This window comes from Equus przewalskii, chromosome 9, assembly GCF_037783145.1.
Source record: "Equus przewalskii isolate Varuska chromosome 9, EquPr2, whole genome shotgun sequence".
Taxonomy (NCBI): Eukaryota; Metazoa; Chordata; class Mammalia; order Perissodactyla; family Equidae; genus Equus; species Equus przewalskii.
This window is the reverse complement of record NC_091839.1, coordinates 19,216,394-19,237,257: the sequence shown is the minus strand read 5'-3', so window position 1 is coordinate 19,237,257 and position 20,864 is coordinate 19,216,394. Positions and strand designations below refer to the sequence as shown.

Below are 20,864 nucleotides of genomic sequence, written 5' to 3'. Positions count from 1 at the left end.
GTTCTTCGTGGCTGGCATGCAGGGTGGGATGTGGGAATGTGCTGTGGGCTTAAGGTTTGTGTTCGCTCACAATTCATGTGTTGAAGCTCTAACCCTCAAGGTGACTTTATTTGGAGATAGGGCCTTTATGGAAGGAAAAGTTAAATGAGATAATAAGGGCAGGGCCCTGATCCCATAGGAGTAGTGTCCTTATAAGAAGAGGAAGAGACACCAGAGCTCGGTCTCTCTACATTCTCATGCATCGAGGAAAATACCATGTGAGGATATGGCAAGAAGGTGGCCATCTACAAGCAAGGGAGAGAGCTCTCACTAGAAACCAACCATGCTAGCTCTGTGATCTGGGACTTCCAGGCTCCAGAACGTGAGAAATAACTTTCTTTTGCTGAAGCCATTCAGTCTATGGTATTTCATTATGGCACCGGAGCTAAGCTAGAGTGGGACGAAGTCAGGCAAGGCAGGCCCAGGGCTCATGGGGCTTCAAATGCCAGGCTAGGGCCTGGACACTTTCCAGGGGGATCCTGAGAAAGGGGAAGAGCTTTCTGCTCTGGGGCTGTGTGGGGGACAGACTGGAGGGGAGACACTGGAGGCCAGGACGTTTGGGATGAGACTGGAGTGAGGTTCCAGGGTCACAGCACAAGGCCTGAGCCAGGGCCAAGTTCATAGGCATGGAGAGGGCAGCAGGGCTGGGGAGCCTGGAAGTGAGAAGGGGGGTTTCCCTGGACCCACCAGTGTTAGCCGGGTCTTTGAGCCTCGGGGCTGCAAAGGTCTCCCAGGGGCTGCCTGACACACCTTCATAGGGGGGTTGTGCCAGTTAAATAAGCTAGTAAAGCCCACTGCATGTTGTCAACAAGTGACAGCTGCTGTTGTTTCTTTTTGGCAATGACCCATCTAGCTTCACTCACGTGTGTACATATATTTTACACTTTTATAAACATGAAGGATATGTAACTTTGCTACTTTTGTCCTTTTAACGTTTGTTTGCAAGCATTTCCCCATGTTATCGTGTCGTTGGCATAATTATTTCAGGGCTCGATAACATTTCCTGGGCAGGCTGTACCGCCATTTATTTAACCGATCCCCTGAGTCTGTATAATTGAAAATAACTTTTTGTTCTCTTTTTTCTGATTGGAAATGGCCCTCCTCTGACTGACATTCAGGGACCTAGGCTCCTTCCGTCTACAACGGGTGACTTCCAGGGGCACAGTCCTTCTGCATCGACAGAAGGGAAAAGACTGTGAACCGTGACAAAACACGCATGTCACTTCTCACATTTTATTGGCCAGAATTTAGTCACATGGCCACCCCAAATTGCATGGGAGGCTGGGAAATGTAGTCCAGCTGTGTGCACAGGAAGCAGAGGAAAGGATTGGGAGAAGAGCTATCCAGTCTTTGCCGCACGTTATTCCAATGAGAGATTACAGGCACACCTAGGAGATATTGTGGGTTCAGTTCCATACCTCTGCAATAAATCAAATATTGCAAAAAAAGCAAGTCACATGAGTTTTTGGGTTTCCTAGTGCTCATAAAAGTTATGTATACACCATACTGGAGTACCCTTAATTGTGCAATAGCATTGTGATTTAAAAAACAATATACATACCTTAGTTTAAAAATACTTTATCATTAAAAAATGCTAACCATCATCTGAGCCTTCAGTGAATCATAATATTTTTGCTAGTGGAGGGTCTTGTAAAAAATGCAATATCTGCAAAGTGCAATACAGCAAAACACAATAAAACGAGGTATGCCCGTATAGAGAAGAAAGCCTAGATCTGGAGAGTGGAAAAGAACTGCCAAGATCACAGAGAGATTAAAATCTATCAGGAAAATATGGCACTAAAATCCAAATAACCTCTTTTTCATTAGATTCCTCATAATTCTTTTTGAAAAGAGAAAACCTATCGTTTTTATTGATTAATTTTTTACCCAGTAATTTTACAAAGTTATCTTACTGCCTTTCTTAGTATTTCAGTTGCTTCTCTGATTTCCAGGATCTCAGTCATACCACATTCAAAGAAGGATGAAAACTCGGACTTCTCTGTTCCAATGACGTCTTTTCCTTCTCCTGTCTAACTACATCGATAGTTCCTCCAAAAGTAGTAATGGTGGACATTATGTTTTGTTTCTGACTTTAATGGGCAATCTTTTGGTGTCTTACCATCAAACCTGATCTGAAGCTTTGATTATATGAATTTAATTAAAAACAAGGAGAGGCCAGTAACTCCTTAAGATTGTTATCATTACTGTTCTATGCGAGCCTATTCTTGGGGCCAGCCCCATGGCACAGTGGCTAAGTTTGGCGTGCTTCGCTTCAGTAGCCCGAGTTCGCATATTCCAGTCCAAGGTACAGACCTACACCACTCATCAGCCATGCTGTGGCAGCAACCCACATACAAAATAGACGAAGATTGGCACAGGTGTTAGCTCAGGGCTAATCTTCCTCAAGCACAAAAAAGAGGAAGATTGGCAACAGATGTTAGCTCCAGGCAAAATCTTCCTCAGCAAAACAAAACAAAACAAAACAAAAAAACAACAAAAAAAGCCTTTTCTTAATTTATTAAGTTTTTATAGAAATAGCGCATTACTGAATGTTCTGAAAACCCTTTTCACATCTATGTACGTGATTGTATTATTTTGATATATCAGTAAGCAAATTATATAATAGCCTAATATTAAACCATCCTTGCATTTCTGGACATACACCTCTCAGCTCTCACTATAGGGGTCTAGTTCCTCTACCACACTACCCTTTAAGAGGTGATAGGTGAAACTGAGGCAAACAGGAAGGCGGATGCCCGGGGAAATTGAGGATTAAGTGAGGAGCCTAGATGCATTCACCATCAGTTTAGATGGGGGCGCCTTGCATGTGTCCTGAAGACCTGAGAGAAATTTGGGTTAGTTGGGTTAAATGGACTATGACGTCGCCTCCCGTGGAAAGCAATGAAAAACACTCTGGCTAGAGTGGGAATATTCGCGGTGTCAATACAGCCAGACATTTCCCAAACACCATATTTCCTCCAGCTGCAAAGCCGCTCTGCATTTAGAGCATTCTTTGCCGCGCCCCACAGCCTACTCCCAGACTCCATTTCCCAGCATTCCCCTGCTTCAGGGTTCTGCCGGGAGGAGCGCGGACCGCAATGGTTTCTGGGAAATGTAGTCCAGTTGCGAAGCCGAGTTTAAAGTACGTACCCAGACTTCTAGTTCACAGAGGGCGACCGTGCAGGCGCAGTCAGCGGCCCACCAGGGAAGGAAGGCTCGGCAGGCTGGCGCATCCCGCGGGGGACGCACAGGTGAGTCCCGATCTGGCGGACCCGGGCGGAAGCGGGTGGGTGCGAGCCGGCCCAGGGAGGCGGGCGCTCAGGGGGCGGGTCCGCCTCCTGCCCAGGTGGGAGGGGGAAGGGCGCTGTGGGCAGTGCCTCGCCCCCTGCTGTCCTTCGCGACGCGGCCCCGGTGTCCTCCTGCGGTCCTCGCGGGTCGGACGATCTCCGCGCGCAGGAATTGGGCGCCTGCTGTTTGCCGGGAGTGCGGCCGATCGCGGGACCGCTGCGATCTCCCCGAGGAGGTACCTTTCCTCATTCGCAGGTGAAGAAACAGACTCTCCCGGGTCACAGTGCTGATAAGTGGTCTCCTGGGATCCCACCCGGGGATGTCCGACCGAGGGCCCCAGCGTACCCTGCACAGCCACGGCCTCGGTCTCGGTCCTCCTTATGCTGAGCATCTGTTCTCCTCCCTCTGGGTCTCTCATTTCTCTGATCTGCCCCCACCACCCCAACCTCCGTTCTGTCTCCCTCTCTCTCTCTCTGGGTCTCTGCTCTCCTATCTCTGTATGTCTCTCTCCACCTCCCCGTGTCTCTGTCCTCCCCTCTCTGGGTCTCTGCACGACCCCTGCCCCACGGGAGTCTCTGCTTTTTCTAAAAACAAGATCATTTTCTTTCAAAACCATAGCGCCATGATCACATCAGGAAATTGACATCGATACAATGCTATGAGCTCATCTACAGACCTTCTGCAAGTTTTGCTAATAGTCCCAAAAATGTCCTCAATGGCAAAAGAAAATCCCATGTCACGCACTGCTTGATTTGTCAGGTCTCTTTCATCTCCGGTAGCCTGGAAGAGTTCTTTGGTCTTTCTTTGACTTTCGTGATCTTGGCAATTCTGAATTTTGCAGACGGTGTCCTTCTGGAATGTCCCACACTTTGGATTTGCTCGATGTTTCCTCATGATTAGATTTAGGGGGTTTTTTGGTAGCAATGCTTTAGGGGGCCAACCCGGTGGTGTAGTGGGTTAAGTTTGCACGTTCCTCTTTGGGGGTTGGGAGTTCTTGGGTTGAGATCCTGGGCACAGACCTACACACCGCTCATCAAGCCATGCTGTGGTGGCGTCCCATATACAAAACAGAGGAAGATTGGCACAGATGTTAGCTCAGGGCCAATCTTCCTCACCAAAAAAAGTAAAGAAGAAATGCTTTAGGAGTGATGCTCTGACCTTCTCATCAGATCAGGAGCCTGTGAGGTCTGTTTGGCCATCACTGGTCACGTCAACCTGGATCACTTGGCCAAGGTGGTGCCTGTCAGGTTTCTCCCTCTTCTTTTGGTAACTTGTAAGTGACTTTGGGGAGCTGGTTAAGACTCTGTTCCTCATTGCCCCATCAAAATGCCCCCCGCTGGTTTCGGTCTTCAGGGGCGTGCCTCCCTGTGTACCTGGGTGTACGTGTGGCTGTTTGCCTGGAAACACGTGTGAAGCCCTGAGTCTTTATTTCTGGACTGGTTTCCCGTTGCTGCTGTAACAAATTACTGCAAACTCAGTGGCTTCAAACAGCACGGTTTTTGTAAGAGAACACTGTGCTCCCTCGCAGTTCTGGAGGGTGGGAGTCTGAGATGGGTCTCACTGGGCTGAAGTCAAGCAGAGCCGTGCTCCCTCCCGAGGCTCCAGGGGAGAATTCCTTTCCTGGCCTTTTCCAGCTTCTAGAACCACCTGCCTCCCTTGGCAGTGTCCTCTCTCTGACTCTGCTTCTCTTTTTCTGTCACATGGCCTTCCCCTCCACGTCAGATATCCCTCTGCCTGCCTCTTATAAGGACTCTTGTGGTTACATTTAGGGCCCACCTGTTGGTGTTGTGATTCAATGTACATACCAGGATAGATGCGCAGAGGGCTGATGGCCACTCTGAGTTTATTAGAACCAGCGTTTCAGTATATACATAGCTTATCTGTTAAACATACACAGGTGTTCTGGACAATGTAATTAGCAGATGCCAAGAATTCTTAGTGATTTCTCAAGGAGCCCTCCCTTGGCCTCTGTTTTGATATTATCATGTTATCGCTGTGCTCGTATATTTTATCTCAGAGCATGCAAGGCCTCCTAGGCAACGGCCCCTCCTGCTCCCGATATCGTGTCTCCGTCTGTGCCCCTGGGTGGCCGTGTCTGGCTTAGGTTGCCTCCCCCTGGAGATCTTACCCGTCTTTGGCTAACCGGCCTTCTCACGTCCGGGTCACAGTTTGTTGGCAAGCCTTTTCCAGTGATTATTAACCCTTCCTGTGTCAGGGGCGGCTACAAGAACCCAGCATGGAGCCTGTCACTCACAGGGGGCTCAGAGGTGTTCGATGAATGAATGGGGGTGACCACACTCTGAACACCAACTTCTCTTTGACAGGGACGCTCAACCTTTTTGTTTAAATTTTTTTTATTGGGGTAACATTGGTTTATTGCACTATGTAATTTTCAGGTGGACATCATTATATTTCTTTTTCTGTGTGGATTACATCACGTTCACCACCCAAAGTCTAATTATAACCCATCACCACACACATGTGCCCAGTCACCCCTTCCACCCTCCCCCCTTCCCCTCTGGTAACCACCAATCCAATCTCTATCTCTCTGTGTTTGTTTGTCGTTGTTTTTATCTTCTACTTATGAGTGAGATCATATGGTATTTGGCTTTCTCCCTCTGACTTATTTCACTCAGCATAATACCCTCAAGGTCCATCCATGTTGTCACAAATGGCCGGATTTCATCATTTCTTATGGCTGAGTAGTATTCCGTTGTGTATAAATACCACATCTTCTTTATCCATTCGTCCCTTCATGGGCACCTAGGTGGCTTCCAAGTCTTGGCTATTGTGAATAACGCTGCGATGAACATAGGGGTGCACGGATCTTTACGCATTCGTGTTTTCACATTCTTTGGAATAAATACCCAGCAGTGGAATAGCTGGATCATATGGTAGATCCAGTCCTAATTTTTTGAGGAATCGCCATACTGATTTCCACAGTGGCTGCCCCAGTTTGCACTCCCACCGGCAGTCAACAAGGGTTCCCTTCTCTCCGCAAGGGATGCTTAAACTTTATTCCAACATCTTAAGCAAGAGTCCAGGATCCTTAAATAGGGTTTATAAGACAGATCGAAAGAACTCTGCAAAATGTGGTCCCTCCGCACAGTGGCATATTATTCAGCCGTGAAAAGGAATGAAGCAGGGATACGCGCTGTAACATGGGTAGACCTTGCACATGTTATGCAAAGTGAAAGAAGCCAGACACACAGGCCATCTGCTGTAGGAGTCCATTTATATGGACTGTCCAGAATGGGCACCTCCATTGAGACAGGAAGATGAGTGGTTATGAGGGGCTGGCGTGGGGCGGGGGGACAGGCAGATTTGGGGGTGACTGGTTAACGGGACAGGGTTCCTTTTAGGGTGATGATGAAAATGTTCTGGAACTAGATAGTAGGGATGGCTGCGCCACACTGAGAATGTCCCAAATGCCACTGAATCGTACACTTGTAAGCGGTTAAAATGGTATATTTGATGTTGTGTGTATTTTACCACAATAAAAAAAAATTATAAGAAAAATAAGAGGGGTTGGCTCCGAGGCCAGACTTCTGGGTTCAATTCCCCTCTGACACTTGCTATCTCTATGACCTTGAGCAAGGGCTTCGACCTCTCGTGCCTCAGTTTCCCCATCTGGGGACAACTGTAGTTGCCTTTCCGAGAGCTGTTGGGGGGGGGGGGGTGCAGTGAGCTGAACCTTTTTTTTTTTGAGGAAGATTAGCCCTGAGCTAACTGCTGCCAATCCTCCTGTTTTTGCTGAGGAAGACTGGCCCTGAGCTCACATCCATGCCATCTTCCTCTACTTTCTATGTGGGACGCCTACCACAGCATGGCTTGCCAAGTGGTGCCATGTTCGCACCCGGGACCCGAACCAGCGAACCCCGGGCCGCCAAAGCGAACGTGCGCACTTAACCGCTGTGCCACTGGGCCGGCCCTGAACCTTTTGATTGCTAGTGGTGGCTGTTACAGGACGGGGGCCTCAGGCAGCACCCCCGTCACGAGGAGACCAGGGCCCCCACTGTCACCAGGCGTCTGTGGCAAAGTGTGTGCCTGTCTGGGCCAGAACTGACCGCTCTCTGCTCCGGGCTCCTCCTCCAGCTCTGCGGACTCAGGCCTGGGCCATTCTCCTGGAGGTGCATGCCTGGACCCAGCAATGGCCACCAGGACCCTGACGGCTGAGGACCAGGTGAGTCTGGGCTCCCTCTGCCCCGGGATGACCATCCCCGTCTCTGCCTGTGGCCTGAAGACCTTCTGCCCCTCCCGATACTGGGAGAGAGGCTGTGGTGGGAGGACCTCTGGGGCTGGGAGGTGCAGGGATGAGAGGGGACAGGTGGGAAGGGGGCAGGATGCTCCAAGCTGGGACATGATGATGTGGTCTAAAAGTCAGTCATCTATCGTCCAGCAGCCTTTTGGTTACTCGGCGAAGTGGGAAGTGGACGGCTTTGCTTCACCCCGAACTTTATCTTTGGAGTCAGGAATGGGCGTTGGGATCAGGGTTGGGGTCTGGGATGGGGTGCAATTTCATAATAGCTCTGGCACACGATGGCTTGATAGCTTTTTAAAAAGTGTTTCTTGGGGCTGGCCCAGTGGCGTAGTGGTTAAGTTCACACACTCTGCTTCAGCGGCGTGGGGTTCACAGGTTTGGATCCCGGGCATGGACCTACATGCTGCTCATCAAGCCAGGCTGTGGCGACATCCCACATACAAAATAGAGGAAGATTGACACAGATGTTAGTTCGGTGACAATCTTCCTCAAGCAAAAAGAGGAAGATTGGTAACAGATGTTTGCTCAGGGCCAATCTTCCTCACCAAAAAAAAAAAAAAAAAAAGTGTTTCTTAGGGCTGTCACATACAGCTGTGTAGGTTACGCACTGCACAAGGGTGCCTCATCTCCGTGGCTGATTTATACTTTCTACCTCATATGTTGGTATATTTATTATGGCAGTTTTCACGCAGATGGCAGCAAATGGTCATACACTAAAAGAATTGGTTTATTATAACAGTTTTCCAACAGATGGCGGTAAAGAGTCGTGTGAAAACGGAGCCTTGTTCTCCTTTCTACCAAGGTGCTGCCCTCGACATCCGGTTTGATTCAGTCGTTCCAAATCTGCCGAGTCAGAATGTTCTAGCTTAAAGTGTGAGGCTCTTGACCCATGACCTCTCCACCCCCAGACTTCTGACAGAAGGTGCCCCTCCACCGTGTCAAATTGGCCCTTGCAGGAATCAGTGACTTTCAAGGACGTGGCCGTGGACTTCACCCTGGAGGAGTGGGGCTGGCTGGGGCCTGGCCAGAGGGAGCTGTACCGGGACGTGATGCTGGAGACCGACCAGAACCTTCTCTCACGGGGTGACGCCCCGCCCCCTGCCCTCATCTCTGTTGTGCCCACCCGCTGCTGGACGGTGGGCCTTCCCTGGGGGTCCCCGTGGTGCCCTCTCTGCTCCTCTCGCCGGTCCCTCCCGAGTGGCCTCTGTCTGTGTCTCTGTCTCAGCGTCCCTGAACCCCGAGTCCCCTGCTCGTCCCCACCATCTTCCACCTGTGCCCCCGCCCTCTTCTCAGGCTCCAAGAGCCCCCCGATGTCCCCATTCAACAGGCTCCATGTTGGAATCTTCTCCCCAAAGTGCATACATGCTGTTCCCCAAAGGTGTCTCGAGTCCTACACTTGTCCACCCGCCTGCGTCCTGACCCCCCGCGAGGCCCCTCGCGTTCCCCACACTCACCCTGCGCTCACGTCTCCACGCTGACCTGCTCCTTCTGCTCCTCTGCTCCCCGTCTCTGGTTGGCTCCGCATCCCCCAGATTGGTTGGACCAGACCCCCGGGCACCATCCTCAGCCTCCCCTGCCCTCCCTGACTGCCCCCGACTCTCTGTGCCCACAGCCCCGCCCCGCTCAGGCCTCATCCTCTCCCCGGACCCCCCTCCAGCCTCCTCTTGGGTCTGTCTCCTTCTCGCTCCATCTCTTCCTTCTCAATCCCTTTCTCCGGCTCCTCTGTCCCTCCCTTTCCCTGTAAACCACGGCTGTCCCCAAGGCTGCTCCCAGGCTCCGTGATCCACTGGGAGGACCCACCGGCCTCAGCGTGTCATCGTCCTCACCCCCGGATTCATCACAGCGAAGGGACACGGAGAAGTTGGTAGAGGGATGGGACGCACGGGGTGAAGTCGGGGAGACCAGGCCCGCTTCCAGAGTCCTCTCCCCGTGGAGTCACACAGGCCGGCCCGATTTCCCCCACGTGGAGGTGTGACCACACATGGGAAATGTCAACCGGGGACACTTGTTAGAGACCCGGCACCCAGGGTTTGACAGGGGCTGGTCCCATAGGCCCCTCTGCCTGGCACGTACCAAAATTGCAGATCCCCCAAAGAAAGCGGAGGCTCAGCTTAACAGGTTGGGCACAGGGAGGCCCTCTTACTGGTCAGAGAATGCTGGAACCCTCCCGAAATCCAGGTTTGCAGCCGCCAGCCGAGGGCTACCTTGTGGGCAGGCCCCTCCGAGGACAGCAGCCAGCCTGCCGCGTTGCCCTTTTTCTGCACAACTTGCACGTACAGAATGAGGTCCCTCCAGTCTGTCCCCTGAGCTCCGACTTTGTGCAGCTGGTGGCCTCCAGGACCCCTCCCTGGGGAGGTCCCGGCCCCCAGACTCCCTGTGCCCACCGGGCTCTCCATGTACCCCCAGACCCACTCCTCCTCCGGGTCCCCCATCTCAGGACCATCCTCCGCCCACCTGGGCACCAGGCCAGCCCCGGGCACTGGCTCTCCCGGCCCTTCCTACCCTCGTGTCCCTGCGTTTGCCCCACTCTCCGCCTCCAGCTTCACGTGGCCTGTTTCCCTCCACGTGTGTGTGTCTCTCCTCTTATGGGGACACCAGCCGCTGGCTTTAGGTCTCTCCGTCCCCCTGTAGGGCCTCATCTTAACTCGTTACATCTGCAAAGCCGCTGTTTCCAAATGAGGCCACATTCTGAGGCTCCTGTGGACGTAATTTGGGGGGGGCCGCTGTTCAACCTACTATAGGAAGAGGGAAATTAGTGATCTTGAAGACAGCAGACTGAAAAAAGTAAAAAGAAGCAGATGAAATTAATTTTAGTAGTATGTTGTTTCACCCGATGGATCCGAAATACGGTCATCTGGGCACATGTCGAAATCATAACCAGTATACAAATTATTACAGCGAAGAAGATATTTTACACTTTTTTGCAGATTAGGTCTTTGAAATGGGGTGTGTATTTCACACTCAACTTGAACAGCTCAGAGTAAGAGCCTTCAACAGGGATGGCAGGTATGCAGTAGGTGCTCAATAAATGAGTCCGGTGTTGACCACTAGAACCTCTAAACATTAGGCACCCAACGTATGCATCCCTCCTGCAGATCCGGGGCCTGGGGCCCGGCCCTGAGGCCTCCCTGTGACCATGGCACCCACAGCCAAGTCTCGTGTCTTTTCCACGGGGAGGGCTTCCGGGGTCCAAACCGGATATGATCTTCTGTCTGGAGCGAGGGGAGGAGCCCAGGATGGAGGAGAGAGAAGCCCGGCGAGTTACCCGTCCAGGTGGGTGAGGCTGTCCAGCGAGTGCAAGCCATCCTCCCACCCCATCTGTCATGATCAGACATGTCAAGAATGAGGCAGGGGCCAGCCCAGTGGCATAGTGGTTAGGTTCGCACACTCCACTTCGGTGGCCCGGGGTTTGCGGGTTCAGATCCCAGGTGCGAACCTACACACCACTCATCAAGCCACGCTGTGGCAGCGTCCCACATACAAGATAGAGGAAGATTGGCACAGATGTTAGCTCAGAGCCAATCTTCCTCACCAAAATAAAGGGGGGGGCAGGGTGACACGTGGGCCATAATCATGAGTTCTGTGTTCATATCCCAGCTCCACCACTTCCTGGCTCTGTGACCTTCAGGCAAAATATTTAGCCCCTCTGTCCCTCAAGTTTCCCATCTGCAAAATGGTGACAATAATCGTACAGTATTCCTTGGGAGGAATAAATGAGTTGACACATGCAGAGTGTGGCCCAGCGCCTGGCACACAGTGACAGAATGGGTCAGAATAGGCTGTGACGGTTATTGTTAGGATTATTCTATGGGAATCGCCTGTGTAAAGACCCAGCAGTGGTGCCTGGCCTGACCTGTTGGGGGACAGGAAGAAGCCAGAGTTTTGCCCCCACTCGCCCCCGAGCTGCATCAGAGGAGGGGGTGGAAGCATCTTTGTTTCTGCCACTGTCCACCCTGTTGTGGGGCCACACCTTGCGCCCTCCTTCCCCGTCACCCACCACAGCCTGTCAGTCCCCAGTCCCACCCCTCCTGCCCATAACTTCGCCCAGTGCCCTCCTCTCTCCCCTGCAGTCTGGGCTCAGGCCTCAGCTTCCCTCACCTGGACTCTCACCCCAATCTCCACCCTGGCCCCTCAGCCTCCAATCTTAAGCCCTCCAGTTCATCTCACACACAGCCCCGGAGGGGTCTTCCTTCGCCGAGAGCTGATACTGTCCCTCCCCTGCTCACAGCCCTCCCATGGCTCCCCAGTGCCCCTGAGTCGAACACCTGGCCCCTAAGCCTGGCACTCGAGGCCCTGTGTGTCCTCATCTCTCATCACCATCCGCCTGTGGTTGTACCCCATGCCCTGACCTCATGGAAGCACCTGTCCCTACCTGAACTTGAATGTGTATTCCCACCTTTGGGGCTTTGCACATTCTGTTCCCTCTGCCTGGAACACCCTTCCCTGCTTTGTCTGCCTGGTGAACACCTTCATGTTCCTCAAGATGAAAGTTACAGCTCATCTCCTCCAGGAGGCCCTCCCTGACTCCCAGGCTGAGCGACCTGCCCCTTCTGGGTGTTCTCACAGCTCCTTGCTTGAGCTGCCATTACTGCACTTGCTTATGTTGTGATTAAGAGTGGGGGCCCTGGAGCCAGACTCTCTGAGTTCAAACCCCAGCTCTGCCGCTGACAGGCTGTGTGACTGTGGGTAAGTGGCTTAACCTCTTGGTGCCTCTATTTCCTTATCTGTCAAGTGGGGACACTAATACTACCCACCTCGTTGAATTTTGAGGGGAGGCTAAATTAGTTAATATATAGAACAGTGCCTGGCACGTAGGAAGCATTTAATGAATATTACTTATTGCAATAATTATTATTAGTATTCTGTTACTATTACTGAATTACCTGATGTATTAATCAGGACTCGCATGTAAAAAAATCAAAATAGCTTAAGCAAAATTAGATTTTTTTGGACCCGTATAAGTGGGACGACTTCAGGCATATGGATCTCAGGCTGTGAATGGGCTCGCTGGGTCTCTCTCCCCTTCCCTCCCCCGCATGTTGATTCCACCCGTTTCTAGCTTCAGTCCATCTTCAGGCCTTTCCAAGTGGTGCTCGGTATGGCTGCCCATAGTCTCAACCTTCTATTCTGCCTAGCAACACCATATACCTATCTCAGGGAAGACTCTGATTGGCTGTGCTTGGATCTTGAACCAATTATAATTGGCCTGGGGGATGGGCTATTCTGATTGGCCAGCCTGGGTCTCGTGCCCACTCCTGAGGTGGGGATGGGGGAGACTGACGTTAACAGCCCCACCAGGACTGCAGGAAAGGGGAGCCATGGTTCTGCAAAGGCAGGGATGCTGAGGAGAGAAGGAAGAAATGTCCAAAATGTCTGAGTAGGAGCCCACCCCAGCCCCTCTCTGAGGGCAAGGGTCAGAGGTCTGGCTCAGCACAGTCACCCACCCCCAGCACTGTGGTTGGCACATAGCAATTACGTGATTAATGGGCATCCCGTGAACAAATCTACCAGCATCGAAAAGTCAGTCCCCTTCAGCAAATTCCAAATGGTTTTGTTTCCCGTTCATCATCTCCTGTCTACATCTCCCTTTCTCCAAATTGCAAGATTGTGCCATTAAAGTTTCATATACATTAGATATTTGTGGATATCTTTTGATCAAATAAAAGTTATATGTGTTCTTCATAGACACCTTGAAAATCTCAATACGAATAAAGCAGGAAGTGAAAATCCCCCAATAATCCTGCTTATCTCTAAAAAATTCACTTTTAAGATCTTAATGTAGTTCCTTCAAGAATTTTCACTCCAATATCTTTACTGCGTTTTTTAAATATTTTATTTATTTTTTTCTGCTTTTTCTCCCCAAATTCCCCCAGTACATAGTTGTATATTTTAGTCGAGGGTCCTTCTAGTTGTGTGTACTTTTTTAGTTACAAAAGTAAATAATAACATAGATGAACCATGGAGACATATGCTAAGTGAAATAAGCCAGACCCCAAAGGACGAATATTATACAATTCCACGTACACGAGGTCCCCAAAGGAGGCAAATTTGTTAAGACAAAGTAGAATGGTGGTTGTCACAGCCTTGGGGGAGGGGGAATGGGGCCTTAAATGAGGACAGGATTTCAGTTTGGGAAGATGAAAAAGTTCTAGAGATGAATAGTGGTGATGGTTGCACGACAATGTAATGTACTCATGCAGCTGGACTGTACACTTAAAAATGGTTTAAATGGGGGCCGGCCCCGTGGCCGAGTGGTTAAGTTCTCACGCTCTGCTTCAGTGGCCCGGGGTTCACCAGTTCGGATCCTGGGTGCAGACATGGCACTGCTCATCAAGCCATGCTGAGGCGACATCCCACACAGAAGAACTAGAAGGACCTACAACTAGGATATATAACCATGTACTGGGGCTTTGGGGAGGAAAAAAAAGAGGAAAATTGGCAGCAGATGTTAGCTCAGGGCCAATCTTCCTCACCAAAAAAAGCATACTTAAAAAAAGTGGTTTAAATGGGGGCCAGCCCTGGTGGCCTAGTGGTTAAGTTAGGCTCCACTTCAGTGGCCCAGATTCAGTTCCCAGGCACAGACCTACACCACTTTTCAGTGACTACACTGTGGTGGCAACACACATACAAAACAGAGGAAGATCAGCAACAGATGTTAGCTCAGGGCAAATCTTCCTCAGAAAAAAGAAAAAAGGTGTAAATGGTCCATTTTATGTTATGTGTATTTTACCGAAATAAGAAAAGTAAATAATAATAAATTTAAAACCCACCACCACACCACGCATGTGCACACATACATTCCCACACACATAAATTTATGGAAAATCTCTAGAGAGATTCACAATTAGAAACAGTGTAGGAACAAGGGAAGGAGAAGTGTTTCCTTTTCACTGTAATCACCTAGGAAAAACTTACTGTTAGTTTTCAATATTTATAATGAATAAAACATTTCAAATGTGTAATGTAGAAAGGGAAATTTCCCTCTAATCTTATTTATTTAATAGTTTTATTGAGATGTAATTCACTTACCACACAATTCACCGTTTAAAGTGTACAATTCCGTGTTTTTCAGTCTGTTCACTGAATTGTGCCTCCATTACCACGATCCATTCCAAAACATTCTCATTACTCCCCAAAGAAACCCTGTACCCCTCAGCCGTCACTTCCTATCCCCCAGTGAACCCTGGGCCCCCAAAGCAGGACGTGCGAACTCAACCAGTGCACCGCTGGGCCAGCCCCTGGCTTCACTATTTTATTAGATTGTTTCTCTTTTTCGTATTGATTTGTCAAAATGTATTATATATTACGGCTAACAAACCACGGTGCATATCAACGGTTTTGCAACTCGGTTCTTTTCATTCTTAGACTCTATCTTGGCCGTCTTTTCATGTCACCACGTGAATCTATGTACCTTGTGCGTTTTGAAATAGCAGCCTAAACTTTGAAACTTTTCTTTTTGAGTTTCCCAATGTCAGTTCTAAAACATCAGCTTCCTTTGTCCTGAAACGGACGATATTCATATTTTCCATTTCTTTCCGATTTGGAGGCAAGCTCTGCAGCTACTCAGGAGATGCTTCCGAAAAAGAGCGTTTCTGAAGAGGCAGCCTCCCCAGGGGGGAAGATGGAGGGCATTTTAAGGGCTGTGCTTGGAGATGCCAAGTTGGGGGAATCCCGGACGTGTGGCCGTCGACGGGAGGACCAGGGAAAACAGGAGAGGCCTCTGAGGGGTGCCTTTGCTGCCCCCAAGGAAAACATCTGCGGGGAGAGAGGCCTCGGCCGGAACGAACTTGGGAGAAGCTTCCGGCGGACCTCAGCCTTCATCAGGAAGCAGAGAGCGCCTGGGGGAGAGAGGCCGCAGAATTGGAACGGGCCACGGAAGAGCCTGAAACGCCAAAGGACCTTCGTAGGAAAGAAGCCATTTAACTGCACGGAATGTGGGAAGGCCTTCAGTTACCACTCAGACTATATCCTACACAAGAGGACTCACACTGGGGAGAAACCCTACAAGTGCGACGACGGCGGGAAGGCGTTCAGCAAGAGCTCGTACTTCATCCAGCACCACACCATCCACACGGGGGAGAAGCCCTACGCGTGCAGGGAGTGCGGCAAGACCTTTACTCAGAGCTCGTCACTCACCGAGCATCAGAGGATCCACATGGGAAAGAAACCGTACCGATGCAAGGAATGCGGGAAGGCCTTCACCCAGAGCTCCTCCCTCATCAAACACCAGCGATGCCACACGGGGGAGAAGCCCTACAGGTGCCACCAGTGTGGGAAGTTCTACTCGCAGGTGTCCCACCTCACCTGCCACCGGAAAATCCACACGGGTGAGAAACCCTATTGATGTGGCGAGTGTGGGAAAGCTTTCTGCCACACTTCCTCCCTCACTCGGCACCAGACCACCCACACCGGGGAGAAACCCTACAAATGTAACAAGTGTGGGAAGACCTTCAGCCAGAGCTCAGCCCTCACGCAGCATCAGAGGATTCACACGGGTGAGAAGCTCTATGTATGTAACACATGTGGGAAGGCTTACATGCAGATTTCCCACCTCATGAGGCACCAGAGCATTCACATGGGTGAAAAGCCCTATGTATGTAATGAGTGCAGAAAGGCCTTCGGTCATACGTCATCATTTATGCAACACCAGACGATTCACACCAGCGAGAAGCCCTACAAATGCAATGAGTGTGGGAAAACCTTCAGCCAGAACTCGTCGCTTATGTGCCACCAGAGGATTCACACCGGCAAGAAGCCCTATAAGTGTCAAGTTTGCGGGAAGGCCTACATCCAGATTTCCCACCTCATTCGACACCAGAGGATTCACACTGGAGAGAAGCCGTACAGATGCAGCGAGTGTGGGAAAGCCTTCAGCCGGAGCACCCACCTCATCGAGCACCAGAAAGTCCACACAGGCGAGAAACCCTATAAGTGTAAAGAGTGTGGGAAGACGGTCCATCTCAGCTCGTCCCTCACTCAGCATCAGAGAATTCACACCGGCGAGAAGCCGTACGCCTTTGAGGAGGGTGGCAAAGCCTTCAACCAGAGTCTCCACCTTGTTCAGCATCAGAGGGTTCACACCGGGGAGAAGCCCTAAAAATGCAACAACTGTGGGAAAACCTGTACCCAGATTTCACACCTTATTCAACACCAGAAAGTCCACACGGCTGGCAAATGCTTGTTGGGGAGGATTTCCACTGGGGTTCACACCTGGCTAAACATCAGAGACTTCACACCGTGTACAACGCCTGCATCTGCAATGATTCTGAGCAACCCTCTGCCTGGAGCTCAGAGCTTGCTGATCATCAGAGAATTCACGCTGACTAGAAGGCCTGGGACCATAACAGACTGCCCGTGCCACTGCTGGGTTCAGGTCTGGCTTCATTGGCACTAGTAACTTCCTCCCAGAGAGGAACCCTAACCTCGTGTATTAAGAAAGTTGGTTTCTTTATCTCTCCGAAGGAGGCCGGCGTGATGTCTCACCAGCTGGGACAGCTTCTGCTCATTTTAGGAGCTTCCTCCCCATTTCTCATCCCGACAATGTCCCCAGATAGTGGTACTTAGGGGTGATCTAAATGCAATGCAACTTCATCTGAGATCTTTAATAAGGCCTCTCTGAGCTTTTTAAATGTATTGATCATTCATTAAATTGGAGCCTGAAAATTCAAGAAAAAAAAAAAAAACACAGCTGGGAAGATTAACCCTTTGGAGAAACAGTCTCAAATATGTGTCCCTGAACACGACTGCTAGACGATTTTAGTTTCCTTTATGACTTGAAGCTACAAATTTCATGGCAAAATCTGCAGTTGGCTTAAACACTGACTATTTTTCACACATTTACAGCCATTTTTTATGTCCTGTTGTCCCTGTCTTTTCCATTTCCAGAATTTGTGTTTTACAAAGCAGTTGGCCTATTATGCATCATTTTCTGATTTTATTTGTGCCCAAAGGGAGCACACATAATAAGACCTCATATTTTTTAATGTATCATTTATTTTTTATTATAAAAACAATACGCATGTGTTTATAACGGGAAAAAAATTTTTAAGTAAAATAACGTGCTCGTTGCAAAGGATAATTTGGAAAGTGTAGAGAAGTATGAACTAAAATGCTAATTCCCCATAATCCCACAGCCCAGTCATTTTTGGGTGTATTTCTTTCTGGTTTTGTTTTACTCTGTATTCCATATCTTTATTTTTCAATGTTGAAAAATTTGGATCAAAAAACAAAACCCAGGGCCCAGCCCGGTGGCACAGCAGTTAAGTTTGCACGTTCCACTTCAGCGGCCTTGGGTTCGCTGGTTTGGATCCCGGGTGTGGACACGGCACTGCTCATCAAGCCATGCTGTGGTAGGCGTCCCACGTATAAAGTGGAGGAAGATGGGCACGGATGTTAGCTCAGGGCCAGTCTTCCTCAGCAAAAAGAGGAGGATTGGCAGCAGACGTTAGCTCAGGGCTAATCTTCCTCAGGAAAAAAAAAAACAACCATATACTCACCTACAGCTTGGCCACCCTCAGAAGTCATATTGTTCTGATTTTTTTCCTATTTCCTTCCAAGTAGCATTTCAAAATAAATGTAATTTTTTAATTGTAATCGGAGCATAGAAACAATTTTGGCTGCTCCGTTTTGCCCTCATTATACCGTCAGCATTGTCCTTTGTCACCACATACACTACATACTCATCATGATTAGAGCTGATGAGATTTCGTTGGTGGGTGGAGAATAATTTACAAATCCACTCCCCCATTTAGGGTTTGTTCTGAGCCCGTGGTTATCATGGGTTGTTCACCAGTTTCTCCCCCAATTATGGATAATGTTATAATGAGCATTTCCATGCTTACTTTGGGGGGGGATTATTTATTTGGGGGAATTATTTCTCTAAGTGTAATTCCCAGCATGGGAATAACATAATCAAGACTCCAGCCCTTTCCCTGATTCCTAAGACAAGTCAGATTGCTTTCCAAAGGGACCGAACCTAATCCACCTGGCACAAGCTGGGCCTAAGGACCACTGTCCCGCTATATTTTTACCACCACTGAACATCAATCATATAATTTTTTCCCACCAAACATACAAAATGGCTAGTGCTTTCAGTAACCGTGTGCCAGTTTCTGTTCTAAGCCCTTGGTGTGGATGACCTCCTTCCATTCTTCCAGCAACCCCACGTGTTCTGGGCTGTGTGGCCCCATTTCACAGGTGAGGACATTGAGGCACAGAGAGATGAAGTGGCCAAAGTCCCAAAGCTGTGAGCTCGTGGAGCCTGGGTTCAAGCCCCTGTCATCGGGCCCCAGAAGCCCCACTCTGAACTTTGATGGGGATTGAACACGTTCCACATCTAACCTTTCCTTCTTAAAATAATGTTTATCATCTTATTATAAAAACCAACACATGCTTCTTATAGAAAATTTAGACGACCCCAGAAATCCAGATGATTTCACCCAAAGTCCAGGGCTACCCAGAGATGACTGAACATTTTTACTCCACTTCCGCTATTTTTAAAACTCAATATATAATATTATATATGCTTTACTAAATCTGGGGCCTACTGTGTATACTGTGTAAGCGTATTTCTATGTCTACTTAGCTTTACGTCATGGGCCTCCATCATTAAGTATCATGATTCGCTCATATCACTACACCCATATTATTAAATACCTATGCCATTAAATCATCTTTAACAACCAGGTGTTTGGGCGCTTTGCATAGTTTGTGTTTATACAAACAATGTATTGGCCAGGCCCCTGTTGGACATTTTGGTTGCTTCTAGGTTTTGACTTTTATGAGCATCCCTTCTACTGACGTCTTAGGCTGAGCCACTGAGCATCCCCATGTGAAATCCTGGTAGGGAGGTCGTGGGGTCAAAGGGAGAATTGTTCAGTGACCCTGTGCCCATGGCCGGTGGCTTCCCAGAAGTTCGGTGTCAGTTGGCGGTCCGACTGGCAGTGGATGGGGCTGCATCTCGCCGACATCATCCGTGGTCCCTATGACCATGTTTAAAAGTCTTTGCCAGGTATTTTTTCTAATCTTCTGCAACTTCTTTCATGGTTGAAGAAATACTCATTTATTGTGAATAATTCAGACTATACAAAAATGAAGAAAGCCATGGCTCTCTATAAATCTTCATTCTAAAGATTCTAGACTTTTTTCTGTGAATATGAACCTCCCTTTACGTTTTTATGAATGAAACTGGTTGTATATGTATGTATATTTTCACATAAATATGGTATACAATTTGTAGGGGATAAACTCACATACGATTTTAGAAGTGACTTTTTTCACTTGGTATAATGTGGATATTTTCCCATGACAATGCAAAAAGTGTATATATTGTACATATGTATGTATCGTCATTTTTAACAGCTGCATAATATTTCATGCTAGGGTTTCTTGAATTTCTCTAACGGGTCTCTCTGAATGGATATTTAGGTTGTTTTCACTTCCTTTCCCATCACTGGACATCTATGATTTGACCCTTGTGCAAAATATCTCCATGAGATGAATTCCTGGAAGTAAACTTGTGGGATCACAGAATGTCCATGTTTAAAATTTTGATGGTTATTGCTAAGTAATCCTCCAGAAAAGGAGGAACCAATTTACCCGACGCTTAGACATGTAGACGACTGACTGTTGCTCTGTTCGTCCACTTCCTTCACAAATACTCAATATTAGTCTTTTTAAAAACATTTCTAGTCATAAGTAAAAATGTCTTATCGACAGTGAGATTAATGATCTTATGTGTTTACTGACGTTCTGTCTTCTTTGAATTGCTTATTTATGTATTTTGCCCATTTTTAATTGGGCTGTCTCTTTATATTGACTCATAGGAGCAAATCTTTATATATTACTCCTATTAACCCTTTGGTATATATGGTGCTAATATTTTCTCCCAGTTTATTATTTCTCTTTCAATTTTGTTTCTGGTGGCGTTTTGCTATACAGAATTTTTTAATTTTCAGGTATTCAAATCTATTTGTATTGTCTTTTATAGTTCTTGGATCTACCATCATGCAAAAAGGCCTCTCTCATGCCCAAGATTATGAAAAAAGTTCTCCTATATTTTATTCTAGCACTTTTGTGATCTTTTTAACAATTAAATTTTTATTCCACCTGCTTTTTTATGGTTTATGGTATGAATTTTCAGTTTCTAGAGGCCACCTGTATTCCTTGGCTTGTGGCCCCTTCCTCCATCTTCAAAGCCAGCAGCGTAGCATCCTCCAGTCTCTCATCCTAATATATTCCACCATGCACGTGCCTTTTGCAGCACATTCGGTGCATG

General features: G+C 48.6%; 1 protein-coding gene and 1 long non-coding RNA gene across 2 annotated transcripts; one reads left to right on the top strand and one right to left on the bottom strand.

The window, feature by feature from the left end:
* Positions 1-1,258: 1,258 nt before the first annotated feature.
* Positions 1,259-3,324, bottom strand: LOC139073539 (uncharacterized). The gene is made up of 2 exons (XR_011522373.1): positions 3,190-3,324; positions 1,259-1,459 (listed from the first exon to the last, which is right to left on the bottom strand). It is a non-coding gene; the product is annotated as an uncharacterized lncRNA (long non-coding RNA).
* A 46-nt stretch (positions 3,325-3,370) lies between these two features.
* On the top strand, positions 3,371-17,121 carry LOC103558301 (zinc finger protein 345-like). Its single transcript, XM_070558290.1, is given in 3 exon segments — positions 3,371-3,582; positions 7,423-7,510; positions 15,135-17,121. Coding segments are annotated over 2 exon segments (1,881 nt in total). The 5' UTR covers positions 3,371-3,582; positions 7,423-7,477; the 3' UTR covers positions 16,983-17,121.
* The last annotated feature ends 3,743 nt before the right edge of the window (positions 17,122-20,864 follow it).